Source organism: Lasioglossum baleicum, chromosome 7 (assembly GCF_051020765.1).
Source record: "Lasioglossum baleicum chromosome 7, iyLasBale1, whole genome shotgun sequence".
NCBI classification, from domain to species: Eukaryota; Metazoa; Arthropoda; class Insecta; order Hymenoptera; family Halictidae; genus Lasioglossum; species Lasioglossum baleicum.
In genome coordinates this window covers 8,775,722-8,792,508 of record NC_134935.1, presented here as the reverse complement: position 1 = coordinate 8,792,508, position 16,787 = coordinate 8,775,722, and the positions used below count along the sequence as shown (strand labels likewise).

The window sequence follows — 16,787 nt, the reverse complement described above, 5'->3', positions numbered from 1 at the left end:
ATATTTAAAAATAGATATTTTCTTCTCCCTTCTGCGACATTTTTGGGGATGAAAACGTTTCAATCACTGTAACAGTAAAGAAAATGGTACGGCAAGGGGTTGATCGATGTATACGTACAATAACAAAAAGGTTGTAGAAGCGTTTTGAAAAATCTCGTCATAGGTATATCAGCTGGTAAATTAACGTGTAGCACTATCGATAGATTGTTTAATACGTTTGTTGTTTGCGGAAAGAATTAATGTCCACGATGCTCGGTCGAAAGGGGTATTTTGCCGCGTTTAGGCGGTTTCGTCAACGACGGAAAATTGAAGCGTATCGGTGCGCAAGTTCGGCTCCGCTCAGGTCCGCTCTGTTCCGTCGCGCGTCGCGTCGGCGCGGATCGATAAGCTCTGGAAAACGGTGTCCCCCGTGTTCGGGAACGGTGCGCGCACTGCATGGCGACGTCGACGTCGACGACGACAAAGACGACGACGAACACGGCCGGCCGAGAGCATCCTTAATGTCAGACGCGAGCCGCCTCTCGGCCTCAGTTTTGTTTACCGTGTCCTCGCGTAAACAGCGGAGAGCCGACGACCGAAGACACGCCAGTGATGAGGCTCCGTTGTCTGCCTGCTATCGTCATCCTGATCCTGATCGAGGCACCCGACCCTGGTGACGGTATCATCTCCTACAGCACGTAAGTTGTCGTCCGCACCAAATCGTTATCAATTAATCGGCGTTCATCGATTTATTCGATTGGTTCGTTTAATCGCCTCTACGCTGGGATCGTGTGTTTTCCACGCGAATTCGCTGGACTCCCTCGCTCGTTGTCCAAGTCGCACGCGCCACCCCTGGATCGCCAACAACGTGGGCGACGTGCTTCCCCTTGACACGCTGACTTGTTACCCATATTTCGAGCATTGCTTTTGTCGACGTTTCACAATTGCATGTATTTTTTTCATTTGCTTACGGTCTGTAAAGTACAAAGTGCGAGAGGTTGTGGAGAGTAATGCATCGTCGCAGTTTTTCGTTTGATGATCGTCCACGTCGAGAATCGTCGATTTTATTCGTCGAATTCGCTGGCTTCCCTCGCTCGCGAAGCGAATTGTGTCCCCTGGATACGTTGATTGTACTTTCATCTCTTTTTTTGATCAACGAATTGGTTATGGATGTTCGAAAATTAATTACTTTAATCATAGATTCTTTGTTGACCGTCTACGTCGCGATTCGTCGTCCACCTCTCGAAATTCGCTGGTTTCCCTCGCTCGTAGCACAACACGCTTTCGACACGCGTCCCTCCAGTTGTGAAAACGTGGGCAACGTGCTTTCGCTTTCTATTGACATTACCCTGTCGCCCACATTTGAACGGTGGCATCGCTTATGGAGGTTTGGAAATTCATTTCAACGATGGTAGATCGAGTTCATCAGGTGGAATTGTTATGGGGGATGATTATGGTCGGTACAGCGTGCTCCGACTTTGTTTTGCTTTGAAAGTACATACTCGTTATCTTTTTGTTCAAGTTGAATCCTCGTTCGCTTTCCTTTGGCTCCGGCGATTTTATATTTTGAAGTATTTAATTGGAGTATATTTGATCGAACATTATAAAACAACTCGCGTTTGTTAAACTTTAATTTAGTTCACAGAAATCAACGACTACCTTTTGTTGGTGATTATGGGAACGTTTGAGCACTTTCGCGAGTTGTATTTCAATGCCGCGCTGTATTTCAATTATTAAATCGTATAGAGACCGACGTTTGTTAAAATTTTATTTACCGCGAAGCAATTACCCTCTGTTGACGAGCACAAGAACGTTTTAATTCCAATTTACACAGTTTATTTTATACGAACTGGAACCAGAGAATAATGGATTCTACCAACTAAATTATTCCTATCTCACTGCTATGCAGAAGTCGTCAATTAATATCAAATCATTCACTCTCTTTCTAATTACATTCTACCGATAAGAAATGTCGAGGTCAGCCTAGCAGCATTCAAAGTATCAATCTGCAATACATAAAATTACAGTATCGATACCAGCCAAATTGCGCGCAATACATATAAAGCAAACTTGGGAAATAGTTCAGTGGAGCATGATGCAAGAATTGGCGCCTACTCGTCGCGGGGATGAATCGAAATTCAATAACGATGGCGTGTTGCCAACGAAAAATCCACGTTCGTTTCATCCATAGTTATAATAACTGATATAACTCTCTTAAAAGTTCCTAATAAATTAGGATCAATTATTCCCTCGGTGAAACAATATTAATTTAGCGATATAACCTTTTTGTTTCCAACCATTCTTTTTTGTGGAACCTTTATCTACGTATTCGTGACATTTCTCCGGTTAAGATGAGGCCAAACATAAGCTAGCTAATAAAATATAATAAGTATCAGAAACGATTAAAGAGAACAAAGTGTAGTTAACTTAATGAGCCCCCGTACGATCCCGAGCTTCGAGACTGAGAACAATTCTGACCAAAGTGGGATTAGCAATAGTATTTATCAGTGAAGGCATTCGGCGAATCGGTCAGCCAACAACGCGAAGGATTTCCTCAAAGTTTCGCGAGAGTGGCTACTCCCCGAAGATCGCCGGAATTCAATCTAGAGTTTTGATGGAAGTTGTCTGGTGTTCTCAGGGCGAAGACATGGGCGCACAAATTGGGTTTCGAGCTGTCGCAGTTGGGAAAGTACGTGACCAACGTGGAGAAGTTCCACGAGAGCTACAAACAGGCGGAGGTGAAGCCACGTGATGGTAACGCGCTGGTCCATGAGATCGCGAAGGACATCAGGGCCATGATGGAGTCCAAGATCTCTGCCATCAAGGTAACGCCTCTAGAGTTCCTCGGAAAAAGCAGCTCCTGAAGTGTACCGGCTACTTATTTAAAAATGTATAAGAACAAACTACTTAATCGCAACCTTGCTCCACCAGAGGATCATGGACGTCGCGGAGACGTCAGCGTTATCAGCCCCAGACGCGGATCCACCCGACAGCTTCCTCTATATCAACGCCAAGAATAACACCACAGACTTGAAGCACAGTTACCACTTCGGCGGCCAGGTGAATCTGAACATGTCAGCGGTCCATGTACCAACGAATGTCTACGACAGAGCTTCGGACGTGATCAGAGCGATCAAATGGTCCGAGGAGCTCGACAAAACCTTCGTCAACAACTACGATCAAGATCCCTCGCTGTCGTGGCAGTATTTTGGCAGCGCGACAGGTTTCATGAGACAATACCCAGCGACCAGCTGGTTCATGGAACCGGTGGACCTCTTCGACTGCAGAACCAGGAGTTGGTACATCGAAGCTGCCACCAGCCCCAAGGATGTCGTCATACTGATTGATACGTCCGGCAGCATGACTGGAATACGCAGGGAAATCGCCAGACACGTGGTCAATAATATTCTCGACACACTAGGGAACAATGATTTTGTGAACATCATCACGTTCTCCAATATTACCAAAGAGGTACAATAGTTTAGCAACGTTAGCAAAGTGAAACTCCTTTTATTAAAGAGTGTTTCTGTGTTTAATCCTTTTTAATACTCCTATTCGAAAGAAAAAGATAATTGTAATTATCTAATCAAAATCCCATTATAGGTGGTGCCCTGTTTCAACGACACCCTGGTCCAGGCGAATTTGGCGAACGTGAGGGAGTTGAAGAGGGCGATTTCGAACTTGGACACTGAGAAAATAGCGAATTTTTCGCTGGCCTTGTCCACCGCGTTCGAGCTACTCGAATCCTATCGATACGACAGGGAGGGGGCCAGGTGCAACCAAGCGATCATGCTGATAACGGACGGCGTGCCCTACAACTACAAGGATATCTTCGAGACCTACAATTGGAAGGACAATCAAGACGAGCCGTTCAAGGCCGACATGCCGGTCAGAATGTTCACTTATCTGATCGGTAGAGAGGTGGCGGATGTTAGGGAGGTGCAGTGGATGGCCTGCGCGAATCGGGGATACTTTGTGCATCTGTGCACTTTGGCTGAAGTCAGGGAACAGGTGCGATTCTCAGCGTATTATTATTCGCCGAAATTCATCATTAGACTGCGGATCATTATGCAAAATGAAAATTGTCTGCGTCGATTGCAAGAAATAGAAACTAAATTCAATATTATTTTTTCCCTTAACGATTTTAATAGAGGAGATACATATATTGACATCTTCAATTTGAAAAATGTTTCAACAATTTTGAATTTCATTCAGTCTATTAATCATATTTCTGTTAATTATTATTTTATAAAAGAACCCACATAATTTGGGATCTCCTTTTTAGCCAATTGAAAATTGACGAGCTCTCATCATTTCCAGGTGCTGAAGTACGTTCCAGTGATGGCTCGACCCCTGGTCCTAGGTCGCAACGATCATCCAACCATCTGGACGCCTGTCTACGCTGACATCACTGACCCTAAGATGACAGACTGGCTGTGGGAGCAACGCGAAAGCGAGGAACAAAAGGAACGATTCCTCAGGCTCCACAGGCGAAAGAAGCTGTTCAACGCTGAAGAAAGAGATCGCAGGTTCGTGAAGAAACAGAAGAAGATCCACGATCAGTCAAACGACTTGCAGGAGTACAGGCTGATGACCTCGGTCAGCATGCCGGTGTTCGATCGACGCGAAAACGCGGTAAGCTATGTTTGAAATAAATAAACGAACCGTAACACCTCACACAGGACCGTCGACTCTTCTGATCCTCGAAAAATCGGGTACGCTAGGCGATTCCCCAAATTCTTCCTAGTTTAGTATCGTCCCCGCCAGAATGGCGAGCGTTCGACTCGTCAACGATCGCTCGAAAAATCATCTCGCCAGCGAAACGAGAGAAATTGAGTGTCGGCCTGAGGTGTTGTATCTCGATAAAAACGTGACACGAGCTTTGTCATCGAGAATAGATTACCGTCCTCCCCATCATCGTGAACCGTTAACCCCGTTCTATTAATAATTATCGCAACAATGCGCACTCACGTGTGCGATCGCAACGCTGTTATCTGATCGACGACCACCTGTCACTGCGATACAACGGATTTATCATTAATCCTCCGTTAATCTTCCCGTGACCTTGGGTTACCTTGAAAAGCAATTCTAATGTCAAAGGAAATAAGAAATTTTAACCTAAACTAAAAATCGAGACGTTGAGAGACTTTGCACGACATTGAGAAGCTTCGCACAACCTTGAACGTCTTGGGGGGCAATTTCGACCAGACAGCAGCGTCCAATCGACAACTGTAATCGCAATTCAGAGCGAACGTCCTCGAATCGATACTTCCGCCGTTATCGCCATTCCACGTTACCCTCATTCGATTATCAAAAGTTAACACCCCGTTTCTTTTATCACTGTTTTTCCAAGCGTCTCGAGCCAACCCCTCCGTTAAAAGGGCGGGTTCGAGAACGCCGCGCCGCGCGGAATCAGACCGATTTTCCTTTGGTTTTAAGTTCCTCTTTGTCCACAGAACATCACAAGGCAGGTGCTGGTGAACGAGGCGTACTGGGTGACAGAGACTAGAGAGGTTGGCAGCAACACACAAACAAAACACAAGCAACGTTGTTTCAATGCATAGAGCCCCGTAACCCTTTCGCCTTTTATACTTCGCGCGCGGCCAACGCGACCGCGCCTCCGGGATCGATCATCGAAATGATCACGACAGTTTACCTTTAAATACTCGGAATATTATTTTCTTTTAATACCATCATGCATGGGAATGTCTGCGGAATGATTCTAAGAACGATCGTGTATCTTTTACGATTGAGGCAGAAAAAATTCGCAAAGATCGACTTCATTTAAAGTCGAACGATCGAACTGCGCAGGGGGGGGCGAGTATTTTTAAAGGTTCGTGGCGATTGTAAACATTGTTCGAAAAATGCGACAAAAAATCAGATAACGATTCGAAGTCCCAAAGGCGCAAGAAGATGGCCGCGCGGCGATCTTTTGTTTCATTTAGGTCCACGTTCGTCTCTCTGGTATCTTACTTTGGTCTAACACTAGTTCTGGACTTAGTTTAATCATTAGGTAGGTTTAGGTACTTTAGTCTACCCTGTGCCCTGTTCGAGACGAGTAGAAACACGGATAATCCTGCCCGCCTGTTGGATTGCGAACGGCGAATACCTCCTGTTGACATTATTATTATCATTCTTATTATCATTATCGTTATTATTGTTAACATCATTATTATTATTATCATTCTCTAGTAGTACTCTGGTTCTGGGGTAACTACGCACATTATGCGGAAATGTATTAGTACGAGAGAATTGAATAATTTTGGTTTTGGGTTAGAAACAAGCAAAACGAGTGCACGAGTCAGACGTTATATAATTGCTCTTTATATTGTGTATCGTTCTCTTTATTATTACCATGATTCTTTTCTCGATTATTATTCGATTTGTTGATTATCGTTTCCATTCGTTTCGTTTCTTATTGAGATACCGTAGTTGAGCTAGTTTTATTATACATATCCAGCCGTACGTCAGAGATGATTGTTTCTTTAGTAAATATCGTTACTTTTCATACTAGTACAGTGTGTCTTTAGAGGAATTATCATTGTGATAGCGTTTATTGGAGAAGGTAGATACGCTTATGGTTATGCGACTTGGGATGATGATGACTCGTAATTCATTTTTCGATACACCGAATTCCACGGGGCGCATGGAGAATGAGAGTTTGTCTGAAACGATACGGTGTTTCTTTGCGCAGACACGGATCGCCGATCTCCTCGGTGTCGCTGGCACGGATGTTCCCATAGAAGAGATACAGAAACTTATGATGCCGCATCGGGTGAGCACTGTTTTACATTATTTCTAATCAAATCCCAAAGGATTTAAATCTAGAATCTTTCACGAAGAAACATGCAGAATTGACGAACTGGTGTGATTTAAAAGAGATCCATAAGCGACAACGAATTCGTTCTTTAGTCCGTAATCCGATAATTAACGCAGTGTTAATACAATCAGTGAATATTGATGAGATTAATTAAATGTTTCTTTATTCTGTTCGAAACAGCTCGGCGTCAATGGATACGCGTTCATCGTGACCAATAACGGTTTCATCCTGATTCATCCTGACCTCCGTCCAGTGGTAACGATCCTGATCTAAAAGATTCTTAATAACTTCCACTTCTTCGTTTCAAATAAATACATTATACATAATAGAATTTTAGCTGTTCTTTTCATGTTCGACAACGTTTTTAATTAATCGACGATGCAATTACAGTTCCAGGGAATCCTGAAGCCAGCCTACAACAGCGTCGACATGGCGGAGGTTGAGTTGATGGATCAGGATAGAGGACCAAGGGAGTTCGACGAAGGAATTCTTATGGTAAATCTCTAGAATGACATAAATATAATTTTAGAAAAAAAAGGTAGCTATACAGTGTATCCGTAACACGATAACTTCTGATTACAGCTTCGAAATGACGTGGTCAATCAGGAGAACGGTAGCGTGACGCTTCACACGAAGTACCATTACGACGACATGGTAATTAATTCCATAATTAACGATGAACGGTATATTAGAGCGGAAAATGTTGCTCGACGCTGAGCTTCGGTTTATTAATCGTTTGCTTATCAAAAGTCACTAACAGAGATCACTCGTAAGAATTGAATCGTCGCCATTGCGAATTTGATTATTGCTATACAAATCTATTACGTAGTTCCTGCAAGAAAAGAAAATATTCTCGAGTCACGGTAAAGCGTAGATTATCGACAATGGCGGCTCAATCAAGTGGAGGCTCCAAACGGTAAAAATTTTGGTCTTTTACATAAAAAAGCAAATTTTTGTCTTTAACATAATAATAATTCACAATTGAAACTTGAAAATTGAAGAAGCTGTTTTAATTTTTCTTTTTTTTTTTATTGAATTTTTTGTAAGGAAAATGAATGCTGCGAAATTCAGGTCCCCGCGCAGCCGTTTAGTCCGCTTACAGTTAAAACTCTGCCACAACTAGACTACTAAGTAAATAAAAACTGTAACGATTGCAAAAGGCAAAAGATTTACAGCTGTATTTCTGAATATTTTTGCAGAAACGGGTCGGCAGAGTGAAGAGGAAGTACGATTACACTGGTATACCGAACACACCGTTCACGGTGGTGGTCAGTTTGCCGGAACATGATCACGCCGGAAGCAATCGCGTGCACGCAACCGAGGAGATACACCGTACGCACGTTAGTGGTGCGTACATTCGTAGAAACCAATTGCAATCATCGGATCACGACCAGTTTGTGGACGTAGCTTTAGCTATAGCTACCGTTTTGCCAGTTACTCTAGCCAGCTTTTCTTTCCTTTTTCAGGCAAGAACGTGTCGGATTATTTCACTGGTACTAACTGGCGGGTACATCCTGACTGGCTGTACTGCAAGTAAGTCTCTTGATGAAATCGTCTCACATGATCGGTAGACTGCGCATCGTTATGCTAAATTTTCTCCATGGCGTAGAACAATTTTTCTTTGGGAATAATAACTTTGCACCGGATATTTCTTCGTTAACCCTTCGACGGCTGTGCCTGAGTCTATTTTCACCGGGAATATTCAAATTGTCATTTAAGTACTCAATTTGCGGCAATTAACGCGTTCGCTACCAGCATTTGTTTCGTTGCTTACCTTCCTTGTTCGAAAGTTTTATTAAATGCAACGTACCCAATCTTGAATTATTAAAACAGTTTAGCAGAAGAAAGTCACAGATTCTCTGAAAATTATGCGCTCTACTATGACTTTAAACAACGAAATGCATAAAATTAATTTGACTGTTTTTAAGTGAACTTGAAAGAGAGAATGATAACAAAAAAATTTTTGTTTTTATGTAACTTTTTTAGAGATATGAAGGTCACCTTGATTTTTTAAAATGGAATGTCCTATTTTTTATTCTGAGTAAAAATTGTTGACCTTCATATGTCCTAAACCGAATAGTTAACGAGATATTATCCAAAGAAGAAAGAAAATTGTTTTGATATCTCGTTCACTAATATTATTATAGATTTAGAACATATGGAGGTCAATGCATTTTTACTCAGAATTGGTATAAAAAGAGGATATTCCATTTTAAAAAATGAAGGAGACCTTCATATCTCTAAAAAAAATTACATAAAAACAAAAATCTTTTTGGTATCGTATGAGCCCCATTTTACCATTCAACTTTGTCCTCAGACATTTGACGTATCTTTAAAAACAACAAAGATATTTGAGGTGGCAACGTTAGGTGACTCACACTGTATAGCTATAAAAATCTGCTTAGAAAGACTCACAGTCTACCGATCACAGATCGGTTTCCAGCAAGTATCGAAAGAGTTACGGGACTGCTCGATAAGAAAGCACGACGCGATGTTCGAGGAATTGCCCGAGGTAAAATAGATTGATAGTATTTGAAATTTCTTGATCCAGGTATCACTACGAGGACGAACGACCGTTCAATACGTCCGAGGCTCAGCTCCTGCACTTCCTGGAGCGTATCCGCCAGCCAGCCTGGAGGTGGAAAGACATGAAACAACCATCCCAGCCGCCGGAATACTCGGCCACGAGTTCCGGTAACGACACTCATCATAAATCGAAACGTATGCATCCTCACGGCACAATTATCTCTACCATGGCGCACTGTTCAGGAAATTTCGAGATTCATACATACGTCTCGTAATTAATGGCGCAAACTTTCGATCAGAATAACTTTTCTACATATAAATGGACGTTTACTAGATACGTAATGAAAATTTTGGGAAAATTCCGTTTAGTCCGAATAATGAACAAGCTACCAGAAGTTGCTGTTAGAACTTTTTATTAAATATGCAAAATTGCTATGACGATTCAAAGCGATAATGTTGTGTAACGATAATATACCGTGTTTGTTAAACAGCCACGGCTTACAAAGCGGACAAAGACTTGTACTACTGTGACAGGGATCTTCTTCTGAGCCTGGTGTTCGACGCAAAGGTAACCGAATGGTTTGCGAACCCCAGCACCACACGCGAAGAAAAAGGGTGAGCATCATAGTAACCTGTGTATTGCATGAGACACGTTCCGAACTAACTACACGAGAACTAACATAGCAACCGAATAGATAGACGTCCTTTGAAAGCCTAATTTTGCCTACAATTTCACATACCTTATGTCAGTCTAAGAAAGAATCAATGGTAGGAAACGAAACTTCGAAAACAGCTAAAGTCTAACAAGTTGGATAAATCTAAAGACTAAACCTAATGTCGATATCCAGGTACCAGACACCTTCTCCCAATTTGTTTTCAAATCTTTTCGAACGTTCTTGTTGTAATTACTATGAGTTTCTACTATCTGGGAGAATGAAAAATTGATTTATACCTGAACAACGTATACCTTAACGTCGTGAAAAATGTTGGGCATTCGCATAAGGTTAAATAGGCTTTTTGATTGAAGTACATATCGGTTAGATTGAGAATAGAAGAATAGTAGGCTTCTTCAAAGATAGATAGCAGAAGAAAACCAACAATAAAAGAAAAGCGTTTATTAAAGACAGCGAAACCGTTCCCCCCGTATGTGTGTGTATGTTTCCGTTCTTTGCACAATTCTTTCACTCTCTCTCTCTCTCTCTCTGGTTCCGTTCTCTTATTATTTCTTCTGTCAGGATAACGAAAATAAACGCGCCCGTTCTTTTTTACTAATACTGACCACTTTGACGCCATGCAGACCTTTAGCTAGGCTGATGAATCTGCTGCCCAGGTAACGTCCACCACAAAAAACCACCTTACGTTTTCTTTTAGAGGCTAAACGATATCTGTCCGTAACGATATCTGTGTTCGTTGTTATCGCTTCTTTTGCGTCCGCTTCCCTCTCTTTCTTTCTTTCTTTCTCTCTTCGACACCACAGTTCTGTTCGATGTTTTCAACATTTCTCAAGCGATTTTCATTTTGGTATTCACCAGCAATTTACGTGTTACTGTTTCGTTCCTTCTGCGGTTATCTAATCGCCGCCGGTTTGGATCGCGAGGATCTTTCAGGCCTGGAGAAAAATCAAGAAGAAGCAACTTGTGGATCTCGGAACCGGAAGATCGATGTTCAGCAGTTTGAAGTGTACATTGTAGATGAGAGACGCGCTTGGAGACTCGCTCGCAAAGCTGTTGTTACCTGAAAAAGTACTTTTATAAATTCATTTTCAAAGCATTCAAAATAAATTTGGACTAAGCGACACTTTAATTAATATAGTCAATTATTGCAATGCAAACGAGTCTCGAAGAAGCTCCGCCGTATCGCGCTAGCGTTTGTACAATATTAGAAAAGACCGGACGTCTGTTTCTTTGAAGGACTGATTCAGACCGGAAGCGTGACGTTCATCTTCTTGTAGGAAAGAGTTCCAACAACGTTTCGGCGTGACGCTCGCGTTCATGGCCACTCACAGTGGTCTGACAAGATGGCAGGACTTCCTGTCGGATGAAGAAGGCAATATCCCTGATGATCACTTCGGCAAGATGTATTCGAAAGCTATAGACGAAGTATGGTACAAAAGAGCCGTGGAGCAGAACTACGTCCAGCCTGAGAGCTTCGTCTTTTCTGTGCCAATCGACGAGGAGGGTGCTGATAACACCACCCTCGTCACAGCCAGTCGTGCCATTTTTATTGGTAAAACAAGTTAGCATTGTTTAATTCTTTAACAACTTACATCATCGCATTTTCAATATCACTCCTTGGTTTATTCATTCTATTCTCGTGAATGGGAATGTTCAAGGTGTAAACTACTTGATACTTCTTTAGAAAGCCAAGCTACGAAGGCGCCAGCAGCAGTGGTTGGCTTCCAATTCCAACACACTGCTCTACAAGGACTCTTCCAAAATATTACCGCCAGCTGCGAGGGTCTGGGGAATTGCGTTACGCATTGCGGTGCGGAGAATTGGGCTTGCTACCTTGTCGACAACAACGGCTACGTGATCGCAGCCGAGGACGAGGCCGATGCCGGAAAATTCTTCGGCGAACTTAGAGGACCGATTATGGCCAATCTTGTCAAGGAGGGTGTTTTCGAGAGGATCAGGATATTCGACTACCAAGCTGTATGCTTCAAGAGCACACAGACTTCTAACGTTGGCAGTATCTTGCTCACGGTAACGTCTTTTCGCGGACACCTCACTGTTATATTAGTTTTAATTTCGAAACTTCGAAACTTGTGCGAAAGTGCTTTTTATTGGCCATTGTCCTAATTGAATGGACGAAAACAGTCCTCAATGACGGGGGTAGAAAACATATTTATTGTCTTTTCGTGTTTCGTCGAAAATATTAAAAATTTGAATTTTCTACAATTTTTCTTACTAATTTGATACGAAAAAGTTGAGTGCTACATATTTATATGTGCTAGAGCTAGAGTTAACCCTTTGCACTCCTTTGTCGAGGGTTGAACGTGTTTTTATATGTATTTCGTTCTTCCTCTATTTATGTAAGTCGTACTTCTTATTTAAAAACAAATATAAGTTCGACAAATATAAATTACAACAAAGTTAGAGAGCTATATATTTAATATAATTATTGCATTGATTGTGAGAAGCAGGAATGACGTAAAAATTGATTTCATCACTTAACGAATTTGTTACATTAAAAGCAACATTACAACATTCTTGAATTATTTAAATCTTTTACTGTTTTATCGCCCAACCAGTTTCTTCGCAAATGCACAAAGATCCGCGGTCTAATAATTAGTAAACAAAATTGTTTAAAATAAGTAGGAGTCAAGAAACTGTCCGAAGTAAATATCGAATGAAACGCTTAAAATAGTAGGGAGTTGTTGGCAACAAAATTGAAAAGTAATGCGGAGTGCAAAGGGTCAAATGCAATGAAATCAAACAATGACTAACAGAAGTCTAACGGGAATAAACAACCCCGTCTAAATATGACAGGGTTATTATAGGTTATATCTTGGTTCAGGTTCGGGTGAGATCCTTTGGTAGGCAAATCTTTAAAGTTCTAATTCCAGTGAAAGTAGAAAAAAATATATTCGTACGTACCGAAGCCGGATGATGAAACACGCCGTTCTTTTCAGCCATGGAAGAATATGCAGAAAATAATCACCTGGTTCCTGGGTCAAGCAGCGTGGGCCTGGGCCAAAGCAGGAATGTGGGAATCCGAGTACGCTGAAGCGTTTGCTTATCCGAATGAAGACGAAGGCATGCAGAGGGACTATCAGGAAAACGAGGATAAGTCGCCGGTCGACGCGAAGGACGAGAAAATGTTCGATCAGAAGGTCCTGATCAATCGAACGCGACCGGAAGCATGCGATCAAGAGGTATAATTCCTAATCAATCTATGTACACTTATGAACTCGCTAATTTCATGTCTTTGCTAATACTACACAAACTTCGGAGCGGACACAAGCGAGGAATGACCTCTGGGAAACCGAAAGGTTCTTTTTATCCAACGTTCCCCTTAACAAAAAGAGAGTATTATTACCCACACGCTTGCTCTAGAACATTCTATTACTTATTTTACGAACAATTCATTACTCGCGAACAATATTTCTTCTTACACTACTGCTTTTTAGTATTTAAACACAAAGGATTCGAACACTGGCAACTGACAACGATCCCGCGTTTCACTCTAATCGATTTCTAATGCGCATGCGTCAGGAGGTTCTTTGTGAACATGGCGGCATAGGAGTGCGCATGCGTACACGAGTTTGCAAGCTTCGGGAACATTTATTTGAATGTATAGCGGTTGATTTGGATTGTTTAACCGTTTTCAGTTTTATGTAGAGTACAATTATTATCGGTTAACACTAACCGTACCGCGATCATATCAGATAATTATTGAAATTATAACTATTCAATAAATTTCTTTATTCGAGCACGTATTATTATAAAAATTGTGACAAATCTAAATCAATTCAGTCTTGTAATTTTTATAAAACAATATATACTCGATACATTTTGTACCCGGTACGGTTAGTGTTAAGAATAAATAAGTACACTTAAGATATTCGCTTTCGCAATGAAAGGCAACATTTAGGTGGTTGAAACGGAGGAAATCCATACAGGGTATCCTGAAAATGTTGCACCTCCTTAAAAGGAGTGATTCCTTTCCTGGGTTCATTCGAAGTAACTTCGTTTCTTTGCGAAAATGTTTTGAAGCAGCCATCAATCTTTGAATCCTCTGGCCAACAGGTGTACCTGTACCTGCGTAACGTGTCGTTCGAGTCGTTCGACGTCGAGATGGACATAAACGACAACTGCATGAGGTCGTACATCGTGCAACCGGTAGCGTTCAGTAACATGTTGCTGCTGGTCGTGAACACGGACTGCACGGACACGGTGTCGCCGCCGTTGAGCGTACTACCAGAGGAGGTGATGTACGAGAACAACTCGCTGGTGTGCCAGAAGGCGATCAGCACGTTGAGAAGGAAGAAGCCTCAGTCCTGCATCCGCACGCATCCAAGGGAGAGCGAGATCAAGGACCTGTGCGGGCTGGCTGTGAACGTGGCGCCGAATATCTACCTCCTTGCACTGTTATCGACCGTCTGTGTCCTCGTTAGACGGGTCGTCTTCAATCACGATTAATTTAACCCGACTCCGGAGACCTTCATCGTCGCGTGGGGTCCGAGAAAACCAACGATACCAGACGGGGAGGTGTCTCTCGACGGTTCTCCTTTTCGCAGACGGGTCCTACGTCCTTCATGGCCATCATAGAACGCGTTAGCGGCGCTCTCGAGCGACGAGATTACACTTGCCAATCGTCATTCAGCTTCTGAACGAGAGAAAGTACAATTCGGGCCGATTCGTTGCGAAGCAGTCGATGTTCTTTTCTTTTCTCTGGTTTTTCATAGTTACCGCAGTTTCGAGGTACTCTAGTATCCACGGTACTCGCTCCGAGAGTGATCGAACCCCGGGGCTGAAGACGAATCATCTTATTTACATTATCGCTCTAACTAATGTCTTCAGCCAATAGCCTATATAATATAATATAATAAATATAATTATATTGCCAATATAATAAAGATTGCTATTGGCTGAAGACGTTGTTTAGAGTGAACGCGTAAACACTTCGCCCAGCCATCATCTGGCGGACAAACGATACGTTGTTTATAGTTTGCTGAAGGTTCAACCCTTGTCGGACGTGTATGTCTCCTCCCATGTTACATTCTACTTTTTCATGTTGCGGACGATTGTTACTTGTTGCGCGACATAGCAAACTTTATCGGCCAAGTATCTGACGTCCGATAAGGGTTAAAAGGGTCTCTTGTTCCTTTTTTGTAGCGTGTACGGCCCCGTTTCGATCACAAATGGTGGATCACGTTGATGAAGATTTCGGGAAGGAATAACTACACAAGTAATAAACTTTTATCTTACTTAGTATTGTCTTGATAATTAGTATTGTCTCTAATAATGAGTACAAATAATTTGTTTACTCCCAGAGTAGGACGTTCGATCATTCTCGGGGCGAGTACTATACTGTATAAATAGCGACGCTGTACTAGCGGAGACAGGCTTCTGGTGCTGTCTGTTGTACTCTCCGAGGGTCGGTTCACGGTTCAGGCTATTTTGTGCATAGAATTCTCGGCAGACGATGACCGTCATCGTCGTCTTCACGGCGCGGCAACCAAGAACCTGAAGAGGACGTCCGCGACTCGGTGCCGAACACTAGTTCTAACGAAACAAACGACCTTACTGCCCGAAATGCAACGCGTTGTCTGCCACGCGCGTGGGTGTCTCTGCTCTGCCCCTCGTTGTCGTTACTTCAGCCCAAATCCGACAAAGACGGGCAAGATTTTTATCGAACCACGAATCGAACGGATTCAAGTGATTTGACCGCGCTAGCTGTGGCTGAACAAAAGTTTTGCCCTTCTCTGGTATACGTTAGAGTTCGACGTTGATACTAGCTCGCTGTGTTCTCGGGATATCGAGCGATATTCCCTCGTGACCAATGGCGGATTAAGTCCACTTTGTTCTGCTTTTAGAATAAAGACACCTGAGACGCGGCCATTAAAAGTGTAATGGACAGCTATGACGACTGCGAACATATTTCAAGTGTCTTTCGAAAATAGATCATACCTAGGGTACTCGATCGAAAATCTTACACCGACAGAATGAGGGAACAACGGGGGAAGACAGTTCCTCGTCAACTAAATGTGTTCTGCAAGATTTAGACCCCCACCCCATCGTAATCCTAGTTTAGTTATTCTTTCATTCAATTTTTAATGGGGAATCATACTCAGGTTCGTTGTTGATCGCGAGGTCGTAACTCAAGCTGGGGCTGTAAGTTCGAACATTCGGTTGATTTACAAATAATTCCAAGTCCAAGATGCTCCTTTTCTTTTCAGAACTCTCTGCAACACGTAATTCAATTAAATTCCCGTATGCAGCTTCACTAACCTATATGTAGAACAGTTGAGAAATACTATAATTGTGGCATTATCGGTATTGTCATCAGCACCGTCCCCAATTCTTTTCAGATTTTTCGGTCTGGTACGTCGTAGTTAAAAAAAATAAAATAATTCTTGATGAGAATTCTTGTGGCTCTGGTTGAAACGCGCACGATCATGGTCGCGTTATATCGCGTTGAGCGTAAGTTCGCAGCTTGCTTTGGGCTCGGCGTGGGATTAGGCGACTTCCGGTGGCCGTAACACATATCCCTCGCTTAAAGAGCCGAGCTGAGAACGAGGAAGTCAATTCGGGGCTCGTAGGTAGCACGTATCTACGTTTCGCGCGATGTAATCGCCGAACGGAGCCGTCTCGATGATGAAATCGCATTTGACTTGCCCGGTTATAATTCGCTTGCGCCAGCGTAATTTCCCAGAGCGACGAAATAAGTAGTTAGGGTCTGATTAGGGGTATGCTACTCCGGGGCAGGGGCGAGGGCAGGGCCGTGACGCGTGCCCGCG

The 16,787-nt window shown here is 42.7% G+C and overlaps 1 protein-coding gene across 10 annotated transcripts; it reads left to right on the top strand.

Annotated features, from left to right (window-relative positions):
* The first annotated feature begins 387 nt into the window (after positions 1–387).
* Positions 388–16,255, top strand: Stj (voltage-dependent calcium channel subunit straightjacket). Of its 10 annotated transcripts, none has more exons than XM_076427223.1 (19): positions 388–677; positions 2,618–2,804; positions 2,911–3,450; positions 3,583–3,990; positions 4,300–4,614; positions 5,436–5,492; positions 6,674–6,754; positions 6,980–7,054; positions 7,190–7,294; positions 7,382–7,453; positions 7,999–8,146; positions 8,266–8,332; positions 9,345–9,493; positions 9,817–9,940; positions 10,623–10,655; positions 11,277–11,560; positions 11,684–12,027; positions 12,957–13,199; positions 14,074–16,255. In XM_076427223.1, the coding sequence occupies exons 1-19, from the start codon at positions 592–594 to the stop codon at positions 14,464–14,466; spliced, it is 3,711 nt and encodes a 1,236-aa protein (XP_076283338.1). In that variant the 5' UTR covers positions 388–591; the 3' UTR covers positions 14,467–16,255. The 10 variants fall into 10 exon arrangements, with proteins under 10 accessions (XP_076283338.1, XP_076283336.1, XP_076283342.1 ...); XM_076427221.1 differs by having other exon boundaries at positions 9,345–9,520; positions 11,277–11,551; XM_076427222.1 differs by having other exon boundaries at positions 389–677; positions 9,351–9,520; positions 11,277–11,551.
* Positions 16,256–16,787: the final 532 nt, after the last annotated feature.